Source organism: Haliaeetus albicilla, chromosome Z (genome assembly GCF_947461875.1).
Source record: "Haliaeetus albicilla chromosome Z, bHalAlb1.1, whole genome shotgun sequence".
In the NCBI taxonomy this organism is placed as follows: domain Eukaryota; kingdom Metazoa; phylum Chordata; class Aves; order Accipitriformes; family Accipitridae; genus Haliaeetus; species Haliaeetus albicilla.
In genome coordinates this window covers 1,154,926-1,176,710 of record NC_091516.1, presented here as the reverse complement: position 1 = coordinate 1,176,710, position 21,785 = coordinate 1,154,926, and the positions used below count along the sequence as shown (strand labels likewise).

General features: G+C 36.5%; 1 protein-coding gene across 1 annotated transcript in view; it reads left to right on the top strand.

Annotated features, from left to right (window-relative positions):
* The window catches only part of CPLANE1 (ciliogenesis and planar polarity effector complex subunit 1), a 60,273-nt gene extending 41,393 nt beyond the window's left edge, over window positions 1-18,880 (top strand). The window contains exons 35-52 of the mRNA XM_069776309.1: window positions 361-403; window positions 691-745; window positions 1,752-1,856; window positions 2,320-2,412; window positions 3,495-3,607; window positions 3,866-4,064; window positions 4,340-4,584; window positions 6,260-6,353; window positions 7,307-7,468; window positions 8,938-8,968; window positions 10,404-10,535; window positions 12,381-12,546; window positions 14,229-14,290; window positions 14,730-14,894; window positions 16,102-16,214; window positions 16,559-16,642; window positions 18,064-18,233; window positions 18,650-18,880. Of these exons, the coding sequence (XP_069632410.1) occupies window positions 361-403; window positions 691-745; window positions 1,752-1,856; window positions 2,320-2,412; window positions 3,495-3,607; window positions 3,866-4,064; window positions 4,340-4,584; window positions 6,260-6,353; window positions 7,307-7,468; window positions 8,938-8,968; window positions 10,404-10,535; window positions 12,381-12,546; window positions 14,229-14,290; window positions 14,730-14,894; window positions 16,102-16,214; window positions 16,559-16,642; window positions 18,064-18,233; window positions 18,650-18,790 (2,173 nt within the window). The 3' untranslated portion in view covers window positions 18,791-18,880. The remainder of the gene's footprint in view (window positions 1-360; window positions 404-690; window positions 746-1,751; window positions 1,857-2,319; window positions 2,413-3,494; window positions 3,608-3,865; window positions 4,065-4,339; window positions 4,585-6,259; window positions 6,354-7,306; window positions 7,469-8,937; window positions 8,969-10,403; window positions 10,536-12,380; window positions 12,547-14,228; window positions 14,291-14,729; window positions 14,895-16,101; window positions 16,215-16,558; window positions 16,643-18,063; window positions 18,234-18,649) is intronic.
* The last annotated feature ends 2,905 nt before the right edge of the window (window positions 18,881-21,785 follow it).

The following is a 21,785-nucleotide window of genomic DNA, read 5'->3' as shown; positions in this document are numbered from 1 at the left end:
CCTAGCTGTAATGCTAGGACAAATGACACAGGCATTAATCTTCACATGAGGCTTAGATGATGATGATACAAGAGTTGAGGACAGGAGCAGGAGGTCTCAGTTCTGTCTCAGCCAAGAAACTGAGAAGGGAAAGTCTTTGTCAGGCTGGGTTTTGATTTATGCACTTCTACTGGTTTGTTGGTTTTGGGGTTTTTTTGTATAGGCCTTTCTGATATCTTTTAACATATTTGGGGGTTATCCTTGCAAGTACCAGATTTCAAGCTAGAACACTACCAGATTTAAACCTAGATCACTTCACAGAGCAGCAGGCTCTATTTCTAGTCTATACCATACCTTTTTTGAGACTTCCCTGTCCAGCAGAGCAGCTGGAGAATCTCACCAGACCTGGGAGATGTTAATTATGGTACAGCAGAGATAGCATATACTCGAAGAAGAAAGGAATTTGTGTTACTGCAGATCACCCCAAGGTACATATGGGAAAGAATGTTACATAGTCAGTAATTCCACTAAGTTGGAATGGATCAGGAGAAATAAAAAATGGGGTAAGAAAAGTACATTACAATTATTTCATTTTTTTTCCACCCAAGTCATTACTCAGAGGAGGTATATTGGAAAGTTAATAGCATCAAGAAAGCCTTTAAATGGCATTGGAGCTATTTTTAAAAATAATTCTTTTTCTCCTTACATTAGGATCAACAAGCAAAATCTGCATCTTACCTTCAAGATGGCTTTTTCATTTCAATGGGCAAGTACAAGTCTTTTGAATGCTTTGAGTGCTTAATTAAAATAAGGAACAGAAGTTTGTTAGATTTCAAAGGAAAACTCCATAGTCATCAAGATGTTAAAAACTCAAATTGTGTAGTCTGTGGGCAATACAGCATAATGGTTTATGGGATTGTTCCCCAGAAAACGTGGAAAACCTTTCAGGATGTACAACAGATATTCAGTCTTTTTTGGGTGATAGTCAGTTTTTAGGGGCTTGCTGTGGAGAGAGATGCAGGCAAATTTAAGATCTCATATCAATTATGTGTAAACTCAGAATAATTCTCCTGAAAATGATAGAATTATTTTAAGTTTTCTTAAAAATAAGTGATAATCTTGTATTTATGTTTGTAAAAAATGGACTTCATGAAATAGTAACAGTATGTTGAGTGAATTTCAGTAACCGTGGTTGACAGTGATTTCTGTTCAAGTGATTCATCAAAAGAATGCTGTAAACAATGCTTTCCTATTCTAAATAATTTTATTTGTTTTTAAAATATATTATTCCAATTTTATTTGCCTGCATATTCTAATTACATGAAATTTAAGGCTCTTTGAAAAGAAACTGAATGTTTACAGTATTTCTAGCTTGAAGCTTGGCTTTGGAGAAATACTGGCTTGCAAAGCTCTGTAAAACATCAGAAAAGAAATAAAGGTATACATGTCATAAATATTTCCCCCCTTTTAAAATATGAAACTAATTGTTATTGTACAACATACTAAAATATTTAATTGAAAAATTACACATCCAAACTGAGCCTTGATTTTTAATTCAATGTAATATTGTAAGTTTCAGTACAGTTGGATATTCACATAAGGCAGCTAGCACAAACTTCATGAAGTATGCATAGAGAAAGGTTAAAATTATCTGTCAGAAATGCGAAGAAAAATCTGTTGGAGGCATGAATTTTGAGTTAATATGATTGCTTTCATAGATTTCTAATTCTTGTATTATTTGTACACACCTATCGTGTTTTATCACATTTTAGACACAATGGGGGAAGCAGTTACTACTTCAGCAGATCTACATTACATGGCTTCTACAGGAAAAAAAACAGCAGAAACTCAAGATGCAAGTACAAATACTCACCCGGGTAAGTGCTACCTGGGTGACCTACAGCAGCCAACTATTTCTGGTATTGCTTCTTGTTAATTGTGGTATTTGGTCAGTTTCCAAAATGGAGTAAGTTTTTTAAAGGCAAAAGCAGTTTTTCATACTGTAATCTTTTGTTCCAAAAAGAAACCAGAAGATATTGGAACATAAATTACAAAATATTAGTTAAAATATTACTGATGCAGTTATGTAAGAGTCTCCACATGCTTTCTGTAAGTCAGTTCTGCTGTGACTTTTTCTGAAAGCTCCTTTTAACTTAGCTTGACTTTATCTACATGCATTTTAGATGATGTTTCACATGTGGCTGCAATTGTTACCCTGCCTCTTCCCCCAAAACTTTGCTTTGATTGTGAGCTGGGAAGTCAGAAATGTACATTCAGATAACGCCATTAGTGTCTGCTTCCCTTAAATTCATACATTTTGGTTTTGTTTTTCCTATCAAGAGCTGAAATCTTATCAGGATGTTGGAATCAGTGCTGGAAATGAGGTTTCTGAAGTTCGAAAAAATGAGTCTGTCATGTCTGTTCCTGTGTCAGGTGTGGCTTCAGTCTTTCTCTACTTCATTTGTTGTTTGAGAAGTCTATAAAAATATTACAATTTTAACATGGTTTTTGTACATGAGGTAGCTTAATGCAGTATATAGATAAGAAGATACTAATTTATCTGACTTCTTGAAACCAAATGTGAAATAATTATAATACTGTTTATGAAAAGGTTGACTGGAATTTTTCATGGTGCAGTGTACCTGTGCTTTTGTATTCCTGTATGAGGAGATGCGTTTGTGGATTTTAGCTTGATTTATTGCTGCTTAATCATGGGGAGTTGGTGTTATGTAGACCAAATAGATTGACCAGTGGGATGTTACGACAGATCACAGCTCCACATGAAATCGAGCTGTAGTAGCTCAGCTAATTATACAGTTGTTCCATGCATTTGTTAAGTTGTGTAACAGCTATATGCCAAGTAACAATGTTCCAGTCTCAAGCAGGAATTTTATTTCCGATCATTTTCATCTTTTGGGTCAGTTTGTAGAACAAAAAATGGAAGGTAACTTCAATTTTGGGCTAAAGAAGATATATTTTGGTTTGGGTTTTCTCCCCCCATTTTATAAATCCTTGATAAATTGTACTACATAGAATTCAGTACCTAAGTATTTTCCCTATGGCACCAAGTAAGCGTATTAATTTTTCCTTTGTTTTAAAATTCAACAGTGTTGTTCCATTTGGAAGATTATTTTACTATGTCACATGAATTCTTTGCGGATAGTTTATTAGAGGTCTTTCTAGCTGAGTAGTATCATTTATTTGGATCAAGTAAAGATGCAGGAGGGTATTGGAAATTAATAGCAATTTAGACTACAGCATGTTGCTTTGATTTTAATATTTTGAGTATTTTTCTGCTAATTTATTACCCAAATGAAAAATAATTTAGTAGTTTATTGTTAGAAGCAAATGTTAAAGAAACCTATTAAGCTACGTTGTCTATCTTTACTTTTTAAAAAATAATGCTCATCAAAGCTTTTCTTATCATTTAGAGAATGTAGACCTGTTTCCAAATAGTTTCTCTGAATTTTCATGGCTTTTACTGTAAATGTAATACTATTATTCTTTTCTCATAGAATCACCTAGTGCCCCTGAGATACTACCACCAGACATGTATTTAAACCTGAGATTGCCCACTGAATTGAATGAGACACCTTTACCATCCTTTCTGTCTGATGCACCTGATTTGGTTAGTGGTCCAATGTACATATGGTTAAAATACATTTTAAGTATACCGTTTGTTTTACCTCATGAATTTGGGTTCTTTATATCTGGATGAGTCAGTTGCATAATACCATAGGGAAGACGGTAGTTACTTTGTTTCAAAAACAAAAAGCCTTTCAACTCAAAGTGGTAAGAGGTAAACACAGGAAATGGTTAACAATGTACTGTAAACAATACATGCAAAACATACTGTATAACTCTTCATAATCTTGTTCTTGTTTAGAGTGAACATGAATATATCAGTGTGATTGACATTGAAGACAGTGACATCCTTAACAATTTGCCCATGATACCCGAGTCTGCAGAAGAGATAGCTACTGCACAGCAAAATGAGAAGTCTGAAATTCCATCTACTGCAAAACTTCATCACATGGCAGCTTCTGTTACTAATGGAATTCCACCTGAGGCGCTTCAGAAGAAAGGTAAACCATTTTGGTTTTAAATCAGAAAAAAAAGTTGTACATTTTTGTTGTAATATTCTTATCTTCTACAGAAAACTGGAGCCTTTCCCCAATTCACCTCCTATTTTTTTAGTCTTATACATCAAAACATTTATACATTTGACTTCTTTTGTGGTGATTCCTGCCTCCTAAAACATACTATTAGGTATAGCACAGGTATGCCTAATCACTTGCAGTACTTAAATATTTGCAGTTTATTCAGTGATGTTGGTGCACTGGTTTTTTTTTATTTCAAGACAATCATCTGAAAAATTTATCAAGCCAAGTGCAAAAGGAAGATAAGAAGTCAGATTCTGCTAAAGTTAGTGTAACTTGGAACATAGTGCATGAATATGACAGAACATTTCCTTCTTCAGGGCTTCCATCCAAAGTAATTGGCAAAGAATACTCTTCCACAAAGCAGCAGGAAATGGATATGCAATTACAGACACTACAGAACATAACAGAAAATATGGAGGAGGATTTCAGAAATACCAAACTGGTGAGTTGTGACTGCCAACTGTTGTGTCTTAAACAGTTTTATTTTGTAACTTCTTTTGGCTAAAGACAAAATTTACATTTTGGAATGATGTATTTTCAAATCTGCTTAGTATATGTTGAGAGAAATCAAGAATAATACACAGTTCTTTCACATTTAGTGCTGCATCTGTTGGCTGACATTGTTACTTACAATGGACCAAATGCTGGCCAGAATGATGATGATATTAGTGAATGGGCAGATTTATTTAATTTCTCTGTAAGTGGGAAAATGGAATAGCACAAAAGTTCAGGCTGAGCAGGAGACCTTTTTTGCAAATATTCTGCAGTTGTGCCTCTGCAGAATGTTATGTGACCATTTCTGGAACCTGTTCCTATTTATTTCATAAAATATTTGCATTTTTAACATCTTTATAAATCCAAATATAGAAGTAAAATGCATTTTGGACATAGTGCATTCAGATGATCTTATATATGATTCAGAAATTACTATTTTATAGGTCATGACAGAGCTAACAATAAAAAGTTTAAAATTTCCAGCAGACTGACCTCTTAATACTATATCTAGTTTAATTTGCCTAAAACTTCAGGTTTGGCTGACTTTAGGTATATGTGAGATGAGGAATACTGGCAATTATTTCTTCACATTAGTTTGACTTTTTTATTAAGTTTGGAGCAAACTGGGAGTGACTAATCTGAGAATGAGCCAGTAGGTTCTGATTTTACTTAGCTGGTTAAAAAAAATGTCTTTTTCTTTGCAAGTCAAGAAAACTAAGTCAATTTCCCCTTCCTGTAGAACTGGCTTAATAAAGAAGGAAATCAGTAGCACTGTGTAATTCCACAGCATCTACTTTTTGTATAATTATTCAAACTAATAGTGTCCCTTGCCTGTCCTTCTATATATCCACAGAAATGTAAGGACCTCATTGTGTCACCTACACACAGTTACCACACTAAGTTGGATATTTCATCACTTACATCTTTTATCAAGGTGATTATCTAGCCAGATTTTTAAAAGCCTGTAGTGAAAAAAAATCTTCATATATCCTTTGTTTCAGCATTTCACTGCATTTGGGTTTTAAATCGTCTGGCTGTCTAGCCAAATCCTGAGGATAAACTCATTTCCTTTTTTGCCTTTATTTCAATGCACAGCCGTTGGTCATTCCTTTTATAACAATTTCTTACGTATTAGAAATCAGTTTTGAGGCCTGCTTTTTATAAGAATAATGTTCAGTAAAACGTCTCAATCTAGGTTAGTCAGTTTTAGTTTTCACTTCATAGTTTTAAATTTCAGGAAACTCCTGACTTATGAAGAACATGGTAATATTTTTATTTGTATGATTTTTAGATAAGATATATTGGAAAACTTCAGCTATTTTAAAAATAGAAATAATGTAATCAATAGGAGTAAAACTGTTCACAAGAATAATAGAGTTCATATGTGTGTTTTCTCAGATTAAGGGTCCAGAAGATTGACCTCTTTAGTTGAAATGAATCTACTTGAGCTACTTTGATTCCTGAACTATTTTCTTTGTTTTGAATCAGGATACTCCATTAAAATGTTTATAAGATTCTGAGGAAAAAAAAATGTATTTACAGCAAGCTTTGCATATCTGTGGTGTAGGTCTCAAATACCTTGAAAAATGTATCATTAATTAGCTTTTGGGTTTCATTTATAGCTAGTGAAAATAATAGAAGATTTTGAAATGGCTGCCAATTCAGACCTTGGTGCTCGTCCTTCATTCTCAGAACATGCTAGAATCCTTGATGATGGTATGTGTTCAGTTAACAGAAGTTAACTTGCAATTACAGTAAGCTTGTGGTTGAATATTAAACTTGACTAACTTACCGAAGTGCAGTCCCCAAAGGTGTTATTGAAATATGCACCAAAAATCAAAAATATGAGGGAGAGAAATAAAGTCAAAAGTAGAAAATCTGAATATTATGGGTTCTGCTTCAACAAAAATGCATTTGAAAATATCTGTATACTTTGATCTTTTCCAAAATCATAATGCAGGACTTAGGTATCAGATTTTAAAGATGATAGTGTGTATTTCTGTGGTATCATAAAATCAAAACGTGGTGCTTATGAGTGCTTTGCTTGCTGACATAAAAGGATATGAAATTTGTCCTCAGTTTTCTGTGTGTGTATAAAGAAGCTTTTTTTGTGCATGTTTTGGTCACTATTTAGTTGTAATATCTGCTGATTTTAATAAGAACTTACATCAGCTTAACTGTTTGCTAGAGCTGATGTATTGAATTGTTTATATAACAGTTGACTATATGGTACCTATTTACTTATAGCGACTGTACTGTGCCAAGAAGGAGCATGCTTGGGGTACATACTTTAGGTCCATTTTACGTTCATATGAAAACATAGTCTAATCTACTTATGAAGTTAATACAAAGCCAAGTGGTAGAGCCAAATCATAGCTATATGTGTATTTATACATAAGACAGTATTTAAGATGTCCGTTACCCTCACATAGAGCAACTCATAGTTTAGTGTCTTTGTTCACACGTACAGGACTGGTACCCACATCACAGCTCTGGTAGTGCCCTTTCATAGGGAGGCACAACTGATCTAGGTTCAGGTTGTTCTAGGTTTGACAGATAAACTAAATATGCCACTAACAAGTATGTATGAGTGATAGTTTTTGCATTGTGGGTTTTTTTTCATTGGTCTGCACTAATTACTATATTTTTTATTTTTTTCATGAAATTAGAACATTGTTTGAGGGGCATGATTTTTGAAGATGTTACAGATGATGAAAAGGAGGGCTTAAACTTGGAATATCCTGCACCCAGTTACACTACATTGGAATTACACTCTCCTGCCTCTGCAGCCTCTGCTTCTAACTTTCCCCGTGGGATAAAGTCATCATCTGGTATAATCTGTAGTGTTTATTTTTCCCTTTTCCTCCTTTTAAAAATAAGTAAACCTTTTTTTCCTCATGTAATATTTTCTAATTGCTATTACACAGAATGTTACATAAGGCCAATAAGCTCATAAAAGTCAGTTGTTAGACATCCTAGATTGCGTTATTTAGAACAGCTTTGTGGATGAGCATTGATAATGAGTTTATATGTTATATGACAGAACAGGATCACTAAGCTTTGAAAACAGCTCAGCAGTGAGTTATGCTTGCACTCAAATTCACCATTATTGAAAGAAAATTAATAACTTCAGGTCTATTTTGGAAACCCATCACTGTGCTGATTTGGAATTATTTAGTTAAGTGTACGTGAATATAAATGGGCACAATGCCGTAGGACACTCATAGCTTCCTCCCAAAGCTGTCTTTATCATCTCTGTCATCCTCCTATGTTTTAGAGAGGTGAGATCTCAATTAAATCCAACCCCCATCAGCAAAACAAATTGTCTTATATCGCTTATATCGTTAACTACTGGCTGTGTCCTAAAATGTTATTTTATGAGGTCTCATTTTATTTTGCAAACTGACAGTAAATTGATTTTTGCAGTTATAAAGACTGCAGTAGCATTAAAAGGAGGAGGAAAAAATCACTACGCAAGCAACCTATTGCCTGTGTTTAAAAATGGAGAGTGTCTTATTTTTGTCTGCGTATTGCCTGCATTGCTTGCATTCAAGCTTCTAAAAATGATACATACTTTGCACAGGTGAACATGCATTTGACAGTCACATTTGCAGCAATCTGTCATAAAAGGTGTTAAAACATGGTTCCTATATCTGCATACAGCAGAAGTGAATCTCAAATGGCATGCACACGCAGATAAATTTTATAAACAGTAATACACTTAGAGTTTTTCTCTTTAAGTATAAATTTGTTACTTGCAAGCTAAGAAAACTGTAGGTGATACCAAGTTTCTATAAGGAACTATAATTTTTTGAGAGTAGAGCTTAGCTTAGGAAGGATAATAGTGCTCTTCCTTCCAAGACATCCATACTGCTCTTCAGCTGCATTTCCTGAATTCCAGGAGTTCATAGCCTGGCTTCTTCAAGTAAGCAGCAATGGTTAATTTTCCATAAAACGCTGTATAGTTGATTGGAACAGATCATTTCCAGTTAGTTGGAACTGATAAGCTTAGTTTGATCATGGCAGAAAAGTGATAACAGTGATCTCGTCTTCCTAGCAAAACTGTGTCAGTCAGCAAGCTGTTAATTCATGTTCTCTGAAGACTCTGTATCAACCTGGCAGTCGATGACATGCTTTCTTACAGGTCATTAAGCCTATGTACAATATACATTTATTTTTAATGTCAACATATTCAGGTTGATATATTTCTGTATTTTATCCCACAGGTTGTTTAGCATATGTATTATTAGTTTGTGTACAAGTGCAAGGCTTTTATTAACAAAGGCTGTTCCTGTTTCAGGCTTTCACATATGTGGACATCTATGTGACAGGTATGTATTTTGACATGGGTTTTGTTGAAAATTTGTTTACTTTAATCCCCTACCAAAAAGAGGACTGTCAAGGTGGAACTATCACTTGCATAAAAATCTAGGCATTAATTTTCAAACTCAATCAATGAAAGCCTTTTTATGACTTAATTTCAGGCATTTACTCTGATTTCGGTAGTGCCTGTTAGATTTACATTGTGCAAAAGCTGCAGAAGCATTCAAAGTTGCTTTCTAGTTATAAGTAACAGAGCTGTTAATGGAGATGCTGCTGTTGTATACGTGCATTTGTTATTTCTTCTATTTGCAAAACACTGTTTTTGAAGAAGTACATGTAACTGCTGCTAGTAGTCATCTACTGAGGCCAGCTATCACCAGAAAGTTGAAGTGTTACCATATGAGCAGTGTAAAGCAACAGGCTGAAGATTTCAAAACTGAAGTGATCTTATCCATTAAATAAAATGGTCTGACATACATATTTCTTACTGTTAACTGCTGTTAGTCTTCTAGACCCAGTCATGCAGTAGAAAACAGCGGCTGGCTTCCCTTTCTTCCTGGTCATTCTGCTCAGTTACCAACCTTTATTATTTTGCTTGAAGCATAACAGTAAACTGAATGGTTTAGTTTATTTTTAAAGTATTTCAAGTGAAGCTACTTGTTGTCGCTGAAATAGATTAGGGAGTGATTACATAACCTTGAGGATGGGTGTGAGGCAATGAACTTTAACAGATGGTGATTTTTACCCAAAGGAGTAACTCAAAGCGACCGTAGCTTGCAGTCGTAAACTACGTGAGATTTTATTTTTATTGAGAACAACTGATTAAAAGAGAGGAAACAAATGGGCAGAATTTAGGTAAAACTTATTCTCTCACTCACACTGATTCTTGCTTAGAAGGCCATTGAGAGTTGTGGTTCCCAAAACTGGTAGCATCCCACAGCCTTATCTCAGCATGAGTAGCCGCACAAACCCCGTGGGTGCTCCTGGTCTTCTGGGCTGCCAGGCTCAGTCTCCTCTGGGCCAGCCATGTTCATGCACCCCAATGTAGCGCAGGCAGTTCAGCTCTGGATGGGGCCATACTTCTGGATGGTCTATTCAATGCCCTCTTCCCTGCAGTATCCCTGATGTTAGTCAGGTCTCGCTCATTCTGTCCCATTCACACTGGGGAGCTACAAAGTTGGCTAAAGTGTACCTGATGACAGCAGAGCTAAGGTGATGGCTGGGAATTTCTTAAAGACAGTGCATCTACACGCATTATCCAGGTATTGCTCGTGTACACTAACACAGTGAGATGTAGGGGAAAGAAAATTAAGTCCAAAGGCTGCTGGTAAAACAACCTGAATATTCTTATTTTAAGCATAAAAGGAAGGATTTTAGCTTGTTATTACAGGCATGTTCTACTTTAAATTAGTAAAATTTTTTTTTTCCCTGCCTAACTTTAAGCTCTTCAGAAGATCCCCTGCAAATTACTAGTCTGAGTGGTGTTACTGACATCATTAATGATCTTGTAGTAGAAGGTGACGTCTCTCCGTTGGAGCTGGGCTTTACAAAAACACAAGCTAAGCAAATCTCTAGGTAATATGATGGCTGGTTTTTATTGCATGTTAGTTAAATCATTTTAACCCTGGTTATTCTTATAGCTGACACCCTGTAAACAGTAGAAGCATGTGAGTTGAGTTGATGTTAACAGGACTGGTATTAGAACTGTTTAATAGCCACTATTTTACTGGCCATTTGTGAAATATTCTAATTGGTTTTTACTATTTTGGTTTTAAAATTCTTTCCATCCTACTTGCTTCTTCCTTCTTCTACCAGGTATAGCCTAGAGCACAACACTATATATACAGCAGATTCAGTTCAACCAAGGTGACTGGAGCCTTCTAAAGCAGTTCTGAAAGACAAAAAAGAAATTTCCTGTCAGTGGTAAAGCAGCTTCAGAAGCTTCCAGCCCCAGACTCTAGCTTGTCATGCTTTCCTCCCTGCTGGAGATTTCTACACCTTCCTGTTATAAAACCAGCTGTGTTCTTTCCTAAGATAGGTTGAAGTTACAGCTGTTTCCTATTCCTGTTTTTGGTGTCAGTTGCTTGCAAAGCAAAAATACAGCAGTTCAGGATGCCAAACATTTGTGTTGTGTTGGTGCAAAAGTTCACACCAGTTTAAGATACTTGTTTCAGGATGTTCTAGTGACTCATTTAAGTAGAGTGTAGTGCTTTGGTTTACTTGTTCTAATGTTTATTCAAATTGTAAAAGGAGCTGAAGAGCTTCAAATCTAAATCTGTGCACAGATCATAACATCCTTGTGATCCTTTGAGAATTTGAATGCATTAATAATGACTACAACAACATATAAAAGGTGCTAGCTGGACTGCTTTATGCAATTATGTGAATATTTTCAAAGTTACTGAAAATTTCAGAAATGTTTTCAAGTAGTATTTGATCAAACCTGACCAAAGACTGAAAGACAACTCAGTTTTATGTACTTCATGTTTTCACATATGACAGTGCATAATTCTGATAATGACACTTCTCTTTGCCACAAAGTAAATCACTTTCAAATGTGTCAAAGTTCTTCTAATCGCTTACGGCCTTAATGCTTCAATCCATAAGCTTTCAGTTGAAATGCAGCTACTAGAGATACCTTATTTTGCTACACTGACATCTTCTGTAGATTCTGGAATTATTAGTGCCTGCCAGTCCTGAAAATGAGAGAAGTTTCAAAATGAGCTCCAAAAAATGAGACATTTAAAATTGAAACACTTCTCTTGGAAAATCTCATATTTAATTTTTAGGTCAGCGCTTTTAGTTTTACAGTGAAGAAAATATTTATTACCAGCCGCTTACTTTAAATGTTGCAAGGTGAATTAGTAAATATTTCTGAAGAACTCTGAGAGTGAAGTTAGATTAGTATTTCTTATTGGCTGTGTTTTTCTGTTGTTAGTATTCTGAGTTGGTGGTTTTAAAATTACTTTGTACAGAGAGACTTGTGAAGGAGATCATAGGCTGAGGGGAGAAACAAAAAGGATGATAGAATCTCACTGGTCTTTTTTTCTTCTTTAGATACTTATACAATACACACTTAAAAATGAAAGATCAAAGCAAAATGGCTTGCAGTTTTTTCTGTGCCAGTTATCCCATAATGACAATAACAGATGGTCCACATTTAAAGCTTTGGTCCTATTATCTGAATGTAGTTGACAAATAGAAGAAAAATTTTCAGAAAGGTCTTGGAATTTACTTGTGTGCCAGGATTTTATGAAGTAAAATTTTGCAGAAGAAAATTTCCCTGTTGTTCATTACTTATGCTTTCAGCTGAGCAAGAATTTTAAAGAGATTGCAGTACTTTATTGTACCATGTGTAGCTGCCATTGTTTGCAATATAAAGGATGTGCTAGATTATTTCCCACTTGCATCTGCTCTCAGAGTTCATGATTCTGCTGCTGGACATTCTCAAAGAACAAAAAAGGAGAAGACAGAGATACAAGCATGGATTAAAAGAAAGCAAAAGGAAAGAATGAGAGAATATATGAAGAAACTGGATGAACAAAGACAGAAAGAGCGTAATCCATTCAATCTAAGAAAGGATGTGGTAAGAATAATGGGTGTCTTGGAAGAGTAACTGTTACGTATTGTACAAGTGTTGATTGTTCAGGTTAGATATTATAAAGGCTGTCGGGGATTTTTTTCATATTTTAATGTTGGGGGGTTTATATGTTTAATCTTATTTTATTGGAACTGGCCATAGTTGTGTCAGAAGTGATGAGTAAGCAAATATACTAATGTTTTTCACAGGCTGCAGTAATGATAACTGGCTGCAGGTGGCAATTATGTCCTGTCCCCCAGCTCTAGATTCAGGAAATAGAGTCCCCTGACTGTAATGGATATAGCTGTAACATTCACTGATAAAAGCTGTATTTTGTCAGGGAGTGATAACTACAGGAGTTGTAAAGATGTGTTTACATCTTGTTTCATCTTCCCCTGCACCTCCCAAAAACCCTCGATGAATTTAAAAAGCAGAGTTCAGATACCAACATCCTTTACGAACATGATGGGATACTGAGGGCAGCCATCCTTGTCATTCACACACACAGAAGTGTATGCAATTACAGAGGGTCACAGCAGAGATGTTAGAATACGGCATACATCTCAAGTATCTGATTAATTTTTTTGTTGAAGGCTGGTCGCAATACAGGCTCAGCAAACAATCCCTTCCCTCCCAGAATTTTTTTACTTTTAATTAGTAAAAATATGTTTATGGCCTGACACATCTCTTCTGATCTGCACTGTGCTGGAAATAACTGAAGGAAAAAAAAAGGTACAAAATCAGTTCAGAAATAATTTCCCAATCAGTATTAAGTCTTAAAATATGCATTTGTCACCTGGATACCTTCAGGATCTGAAAAGACACTTCTGAGTCAGGGGAAGCTCCAGGGTCACAGGAGATGAGACCTAGTGCGAGCAAATATATCCTTATACTTTTTACTCATCAGCTGAATGCAGGGTATGCTGTAAATTCTTTCATGCTGAAGCTCTACTGGTTTTAACTCCTAAGCAGCAAATTCCTGTTACTAAATAATTGAATTGTATTTACTTTTAGAAAGACTAACAGATTTCATCTATGACAGACGTTATTTCCCCTGGTTTTAAACAGTCTTTCAGAGTTGAACCCAGCTGCTCTTTTCTACGTCTGTAGAGAGAAATGATTCAGGAAAAAAGGGTCCAGCTTCTCTCCCTCTTCTGTGTTGCCAACCCATAAACATATACTAGATGTTTTTGTTGTAGGCCTTTCTCCTGAAATCATTAGATGGAGGGATTCTCAACTTTTGGTGGGTTGTTTGGGTTTTTTTAGAAGAAAGCATTTAAAAAATGAAAATTGTACTCTAGCAAACAGGTCAAAGTGCAACCTTGCCCTGTTTTTTAGATTAGTTATTGTTAGGAGCATCACTGATTTTTAGGAAACTGAAAGTGAGGCCATTTGAAACTTAGAGCTTGACAGTGAAGACATCTCCTTAGGAATGTTTATATTTTAAGCACATGAGCTACGGTTGACGGTGTGACTGCAAGCTTTCAGTGTATTTTTAGAGACTGGATGCTTACAGAGACAATCTCTGAATTTGCTGGTGAGGTGATATGCTTTCATACTGTTTTTCATTCTGGGGAGTGTATAAAATAGTAACTTCACAGTCAAATAGGTCTACCTTTTAAGAGTGAGAGACTGGAATGACACCACAATATAGAATAAGTTAATGATTATTATACGTTCTTGCACAGCATTGTCGTCTTACTTCAAAGGATATTAAATTTTTCCAGAAGAAGAAAGAAGAAAAAGACAAGTAAGTTGCTATAAATGTAACTTGTGGTATTCTTATTTATATATGAATCTTCCAGTCTTAAGGAAGAGGTAGTTTTAACTGTCTTGTCAATGAGACTTCAGATATGAATGGCATTTCAACAAAAAGCGTAAATTGTTCATGTTTGCTTTACCATTTAGGAAAACTCTGAACATGTTTCATCATTTGACTGTATTTTTCACTTTCCAAATATAATTTTTCTTTTCTTTTTTTCCCCCAGCATTGATTCATGCATTCTGTCAAACCCATTGTTAATAAATATTTTAGCTTTTTGCTAATGATGTTAAAAGGCTTAGTATATTTTCTCTGAAATTGAAAAACTACATTCTCTTCTGGTTACCCTGTAGCCTTACAAGACTCAAGCCAGCTGCAATTAAATGAGTGATAGCATGAGTTAACATGTAATATTATTTCTCCATAGAGCCCTGTTATCTGAACATCACAGTATGAGAATATCACAAGCACTTTCTCTGATGAATGAAATGTTATCTGAAACAGTGGTGTTACCTGCAAGTGAACATAGACCATTGTCCAGGACAAGATTACCTCAAGAGTACAGAAGGCGGCATATGTCATCTACTAAAGGGTAACAACTTCAAGCATTAAACCTGCTCTGATGAACTGTTGTCTTTACCACACTTTAAATTTGTCTGCAATTTGTAGCTAGTTGGTATAGGATTAGCTTGAGAGAAGCTTTATATTCTGGCAGAATCAAGGATACTCTCTGTCTAGATCAGAAGAGTCTTAAGTTCCTGTACCAATCTTCTTAAAACCACTAGTGCAAATCTTGGAGGGAGCCTTAAAAATGTCTTTCGGAGCACAGAATAAGCCAACTCTAGAGTCGGAGCTGTAATCAATGTCCTAATCCATTCCATTTGACTGCAATTACACTGGACTATAGCCAGCAACATAGTCAATGATCTGAAGAGTATCTAGTAACAAGCAAGAAGCAAATAAAAATACTACTTATGTGGCATAAAAGTAGTATACCACTACTTAGGTGGTATAAAAATGCATATAGATGACTTAAATTTGAGGTCAGCAAACTCTAGATTTACTCTATTCCTTTCTAATTTTTTTCATTAAATAGGATTTTACTTGTTCTTTCTTTTGCACTTTGGTGTTTATTGCCTTTTGAGGAGATGATGGTATTTGAGAATTATAAACCTGTAAATTTATTCTACTTGATGGCATTAATGTCACATGTGTGTATATGTAATCCAGGTGTATATTGCAGTATACTTTTCTTCTTCTACATAAAATTTTAAGTTTTTCCACAATAATAGGAGGAACTGTGTACTTCAGATAATCCTGTAAGTACCAGACTTAAATATTTCTGCATCTCTTTTTAATAGGTAAAGTTCCAGAATAGAGCATTAAACTGAATGTAGTCAGTGCTGTATAGAGCCTGCTGGTGGTGTCCAAGGGCGGTTTAAGTACATCAGCCCTGCCAGAATCAGAAGCACGAAGAAATGTCATGCAGGAAGCCACCTTAGGAGTGGTAGTAACTTCTAACTAATAAGTTTTGTTGGACCTAAACTGGCTGTTTGCAAAGCCAATTTGATATGTCTTCACTGTGATTGCTAGCAGTTCTGTTTCTGGTGAGGTGTATTGTTCCCACAACCAGTGTGTGATGCTGATCCTCAGCTAAGTGGGCTGAAGGTGATTTCTGTGGCCTTTTTGCCTCATCTGAATAACCCCTGTTAGATCTAAGTTGTGTTGAGGAATGGTATGTAGTAGACAGTGGTAAGTTTTGGGGCTTTGTTGTTTTGTGTTCTTTTTTCTTGTTGTAGAGGGCATCTGAACAGTCCTGTTGTGTCAGAAAGGAGCAGAATTGCTGCCAAACCCAGCTTTGGTCAAAAAGTACATCATTTCACCCCAACTCTTGGTTTAACACAGTCCAGGGGTAAGAACAGAATTTTCTTAATGAAGGCACATACTGAAGATAATCTTGAAGTTATTACCAGATTTTGGGAGGGAAAAGCTTTAATACCTATGTAGAAAGCCAGATCTATAATCCTGGAGGTTTCCTGTCCTGAGGCTTTTGCAGCTGTGCTGCCATTGGCCTGTTAAATGATGAGAGTTACATCTCGTTATAATTTCTTTTTAAATCCAAAGTAGCTTAATTTGCCATATCAAGACTACTGTGTAATCCAGGAAGCAAGCTCATACATGAAAATTTTGAAGCATCTTTTGAGTAGTTTTGATCTACTGCACCTGACAGAGGAAATGCTTTCTTTGTCTTTCCAGGAAATGCTTGTATGCTCCTACAGAAGAAAACTTCCAGGGGAAGAATTAGAAATGCTGCAAACTGTCCTGTTAGTTCTAGACACTGTAAGTTATTAAGAGCAATGACATAGTGCTGTTCAGCTACATAACACAGGGGAGAAATAAGACCCAGAGGACACATTTCAGGGTACATGCTGGGTAGACTTTATGCAACATGGGCCTTAGATACAGCTTTAGTTTAGAAGAATAAAAATCTTTCCCCCCCCCCCCATAAAAATCCTTCTCATTAGAAACTTATGAAATATTTTAATCAATCACCTCTGTTTACCTCCTGAATGGTTTTAGCCAGATGGCAGTTGCAAGATTACTGAAGCAAATGTGCTGGATTTCAGTGTTTTCCTCAAACAGTCATTATGAAGTCATGAGGGACAGAGGTCTTGAGTCTGTCTTTCAGCTGAAACCCACAGAGAGAGAGTTAGTTAGCAGTGCAGTACACAAGCATTGTCCCTCTCCCTTACCTTTCTATCCTGCTTACTTTCTGAGCTCTTTAAAGTAGGAATTGTCTTTGTTATTCCCTCTGTACAGTAGTTATTTAAGATATTATTTTGTCATAATGTTAGAGTGGAAAAATTTAAGACTGAACTTGTTTTAAAAAAAATTTAGGCTTTTAGTGATTCTTTTTCCCTATGCCTATCTGTGTAGGTCTGGATCCACTTAAGTTTCCTCACATAAATGTTTCTTCCTAATCAAATTCTTTAACAGATGCAGGACTTGATTACAGTGCAGAATTTCTGATCAGACAGGAAAAGGTTGAGGAGAGAATCAGTGTGAAACTTAGGAAATACTGTGGGTTGATTCCATTCTCCCTTACACCAGAATTATACTAGTGGCATAATAGAGATCTCTTTTGGCTAGTCAAATGACAATTTATTTGAGTTGGCAGTGCAGGAAAGGGACAGAAACAGTAGTAAGCAGATGGGTGTTTTTCCTGAATCACTCACTCACCTCTGTCCATGTGGAAAGTCGTTCTCTTCCTCCTTCCCATACATTCTCTTTTTAAACGCCAAATACAGTTTGATCTTTCCCTGATTTCACATCACCTTCTTGTATCTGTTTCTCCATTGTATCCCATCACTGCTAAGGGTTTCGCTAAAGTTCTATGTCTTCTAAGAGGCACAAATCCAGGATTTATGTAGTTCTACCAAATAATGTAGCAATGTCCCTTTTTGAGGACTGCACTACAGGACCTGGATGCTGTAGGCACCATGCATCGTCCTATTCCACTTCATGGTCTGTCCTGGGAAGACAGTTCAGAGCGTGAGGCTGGAAGGGGAAGGGACCAGCAGCATTTTCTCGCCATTACCCCACATCAGTTCAAGATAACAGGTCATGGTCTTTTTACATGTGTTTACACACAGCTTTCAGTTCTTAGAACTTGGAGCCTCTGCTCTTGGAGAAGTTCCAAGACATCAGAAATAAACAGGAAGAAATATTACAGTGCTATGGTTGGCTTCTTTTCTCCTCAGCCGCTGAGTATAGAGTCAGCAGAACATCAGAACAAAAGCTTCCACATGTTGCCACTGCAGTTCAGACAGAAGATGTTGATCAAGAGTCTGATCGAGACATAGTAAGTCCTTGGACTGTGCCGGATGATATCCAAAGAATACTTCAAGATACTCATGACTCCTTGTTTCAGGTAGGATGTCTACTTATTCTAGGAATGATTTGATACCTGCCACTTAATGCTTTGTTTACTTCTGCTTTTTTTAAAACATGGTTCTCCATTCAAAATGTGTGGGTGGGATAGATGCAGAGGGACATAAATGATGGTGATTCAACAGAGTAGCATTTTGTCTTTACAAGCAAAATCATTCTTGTGGGCCTTGAAAATGAATATTCTTTATAACAACTGCATGCGCACATTGTCTGTCCAGGCAACAGACACTAGTGGCAGTGCGTAAGCAGGAAAATAAATTGCATTTATTGCAGAGTAATCAGATACATAACTTGATAAGGACATGTTTGAAAAGAATGGAATCATTGCTACTGGCTACACAGAGGTCTCGTCCATGAATGATAAGCACTGATTCAGCTCATCTTTTCCTCCAGCAGGCATCTGCACTGCATCCTGTGAGTTTCTCTCCTCTCGGCATTATCGACACTGATGGCGTTTCTGAAAGCACAGGAAGTATCCTCAGCAAACTGGACTGGAATGCAATTGAGGCTATGGTAGCAGATGTGGAAGACATGTGAACAAGATTTCTCAGCTGCTGTGCACTTCCAAACAGTTGCTGGTGTTTGGATTCATTTTTTAAAATAATCATTGTTCTACTTAAAATGGAATGAGGCTTGCATTGGTTTTCTTCTTAAGCAGCACAGAAACTCTCACTGCTTGCAGTCTTGGCTAGATGAAATTCAACTCCTTAACATGTAGTTTGCTTTCCGTATGTCTTCAAGTCAACAAGAACTAAATATAGTTGGTAAATGCAGACCAACAGTCTTAAGCAAGAGCTTCTGGGTCAGCTGCTTTACATAAAAACGTACATACATATACATGCACTGCACAACTGTTTTACCTTTGTATTTAATATTTAACATCGTTATGGATGAAGTTATTTTTGTAACTTAACAATTGTGATAAACTGATTTAATAGAAGTGAGTGTATTAGTTTCTGCTGTAAAGCGATTTACACAGAGAGTACACTTATTGCTGGGTGCCACTATGACTGTACATGTGCATGTGCACTACCCTAGTATTTTAAACCCAGCTTACTTTTACAATAGTTTAGAGAAATCTTAAAAAGAGTTTGAATGATTGATAGACAGAGGTACAAATAATCAGGCAGCAATAAATGAAATACAGACTTTTGTTAGGAAAATCAGACAACAGTATAAGACATTAAGGACAAGTACTTACTGACATAAAGAAAAATGTCACTGTTCATCTGTATAATGCTGTTGTGTTAGAGGTCTTCTAGCATCCCCCAGATGTTTGTAGAAAAATTTCCCTTTTGTTCAGTGGCCATCAGCTAGTTGTGGTAGGTGGAACAGATGCAGCTGTGGTGACTCTTTCCCAACAGCAGTAGTTTTTATTTTTGTAGTGAAGAAATTTGAATATTTAATGGAAGTCAAAAGTGTGTTAATTTCCAGTGGTTAATAACTGTCACCCAATACTTAGTGTAAAAAAAAATAATAAATATTGCATGTTTCTGAGTGAAGCTGCATCTTGGCAATCAAGAAATGGGGTTCAAAGAAAGCCAGTTACAGGATTACATATGTATCAGGGTAGAATTGACAACTTCTGTAGGCTCAGAATATCAAAACTGGCTGTGTATTTTTTAGCAGCCCTCAGAATCAGCATCAGCTTGTCCTACAGGAGTGGCCAGAGTGCAAAATTCGGTGCTGGGAGTCATCATCTCCAAATGAAAAGGGCAAGTACCTTCAGAGCCAGTCGGAAGCGTGAAACTGTGACTTCACTCAAAGTCTCAAAACTGTCTTTCTCCAGAGTGGCATCAAAGAAATCATCAGTTAAATGTCTTCTTTTCCTGGTGGAAAAAAATCTGAAAAATCCTGGTTCAGCCAAGTATGAAAGTCTTATGATCACAGCCAGCTGTGAGAAGGAAGAGCAAGCAGTCAAGGACAAGACAGTGACTTGTCCTAAAAGGCTTGTGAAAGCTGTATCAGACTCAGCGTTTGTTTTGGGCGATAGTTGCAGCATCACAATCATTAAATGTTAATGGATATGCTGCGATGTGCAAACTTATTAAATATAATAATTTAATCTCCAGACAAGATTGGAGATAACAAATGCAGTAGCTTCCTAGCAGTTGAGTTATACAGGCTACCAAGACAGTACCTGCTCCCCTAAAGGGGTTTTACTTGTTTGTAAAGAATTCAGACCTTAACAGTAGATGTCTGAAGATGAAAATGTTCAGATAAGTTGGGGGGGGGAGGGAGGTGCAGAAACAAGGCATAAGAATGCTGTTCATAAGGATGTTTGAAGAACCTTTACAGTCTTTCATCAAGTAGCTTATTCCTTAATATTGTTTGTGGCAGTGCAGCACTCAGATATAAATGAAAGTAAAGGTCATTCCTTACCGAGGGGTTGCGGGAGTAAGATGGCTCATCCACTTTCTTCAAGCAATGCATCTCGTGGTGCTAAAGGAAGAAAAAATTCAAATGAGCAGTTCATTTCATTTTAACAGTGGTAAAGGAAATCCTTTCTTACCTGTCTGCTGATCCACAGCATCACAGATCACTAGCACAAGGGCAGGGAGGCAGTTTGAAGACCTCGCAGCCAGGAGGTCAGTGCTAAACCTAGTCTTTGCCTGCAATGTGACGGAAGCAGGTGCCTGGGCAGAGCTGCACCTGTGAAGTCACAGCAGTAGGAAAAAGCACTCTGACAGGTGGGAATAGGATCATCGAAAGCTGTCTCTTAACCCTGCTGCTTCCACAGACTCAAGAGAAGTTTTGTTGTGCTTTCTCTTCTAAGATGCTTTTCTTTTTGGGGCCAGAGATGAAACCTTTTAGTGTGTCTTCTGAGAGGAGCAGATAATGCTTTTATCTCTGCCAGTCTCTAAATGAAATTTTCAAATGCACATTAAGAAATGCCTCCAGAAGTGCCTGCTGTCATGAAAGCTGTGAGGATCAAATATGTCAAAACCTGTTAAATTAATTCCTAAAAACATTGCATGCTTTTAGAAACAAATTTCAAAATATTTTTTTCTCTAATGCCTCAGTAAAGATTTCTGGTCGAAATGCAACTGCACACATATTTACAAATCCCACCTCTTTTACAATTTATTTGCCTTATTACTAACTTTTCAGGATCAAAGTTTCTCTTGCAGAATTGAAGTAGAAGTTAATGCTCATATTCAAATTTGAAGGCTTAAGATTCTCCACAAACACCAAACTACAGAAGCTGAAACTTTGGAAAGTGAGGAAGTTGGTAAATACCATTTTCCTTCTTTATCCAGTTCACTTTCTTTCTGCTAATTTTGTTTTGAAGTCTGCCTCACATTTGCCATCTTTTTTTTTTTTTTTTTTTTTTTTTTTTTTTTGTCATAGCCTCTCATGAGGCTCTTACCTCTTCAGATAATAGAGTAGAATCATAGAATGGTTTGAGTTGGAAGGGACCTTTAAATGTCATCTAGTCCAACCCCCCCTTGCAATGAGCAGGGATGTCTTCAACTAGACCAGGTTGCTCAGAGAGTGCCCCATCCAACCTGACCTTGAGTGCTTCCTGGGA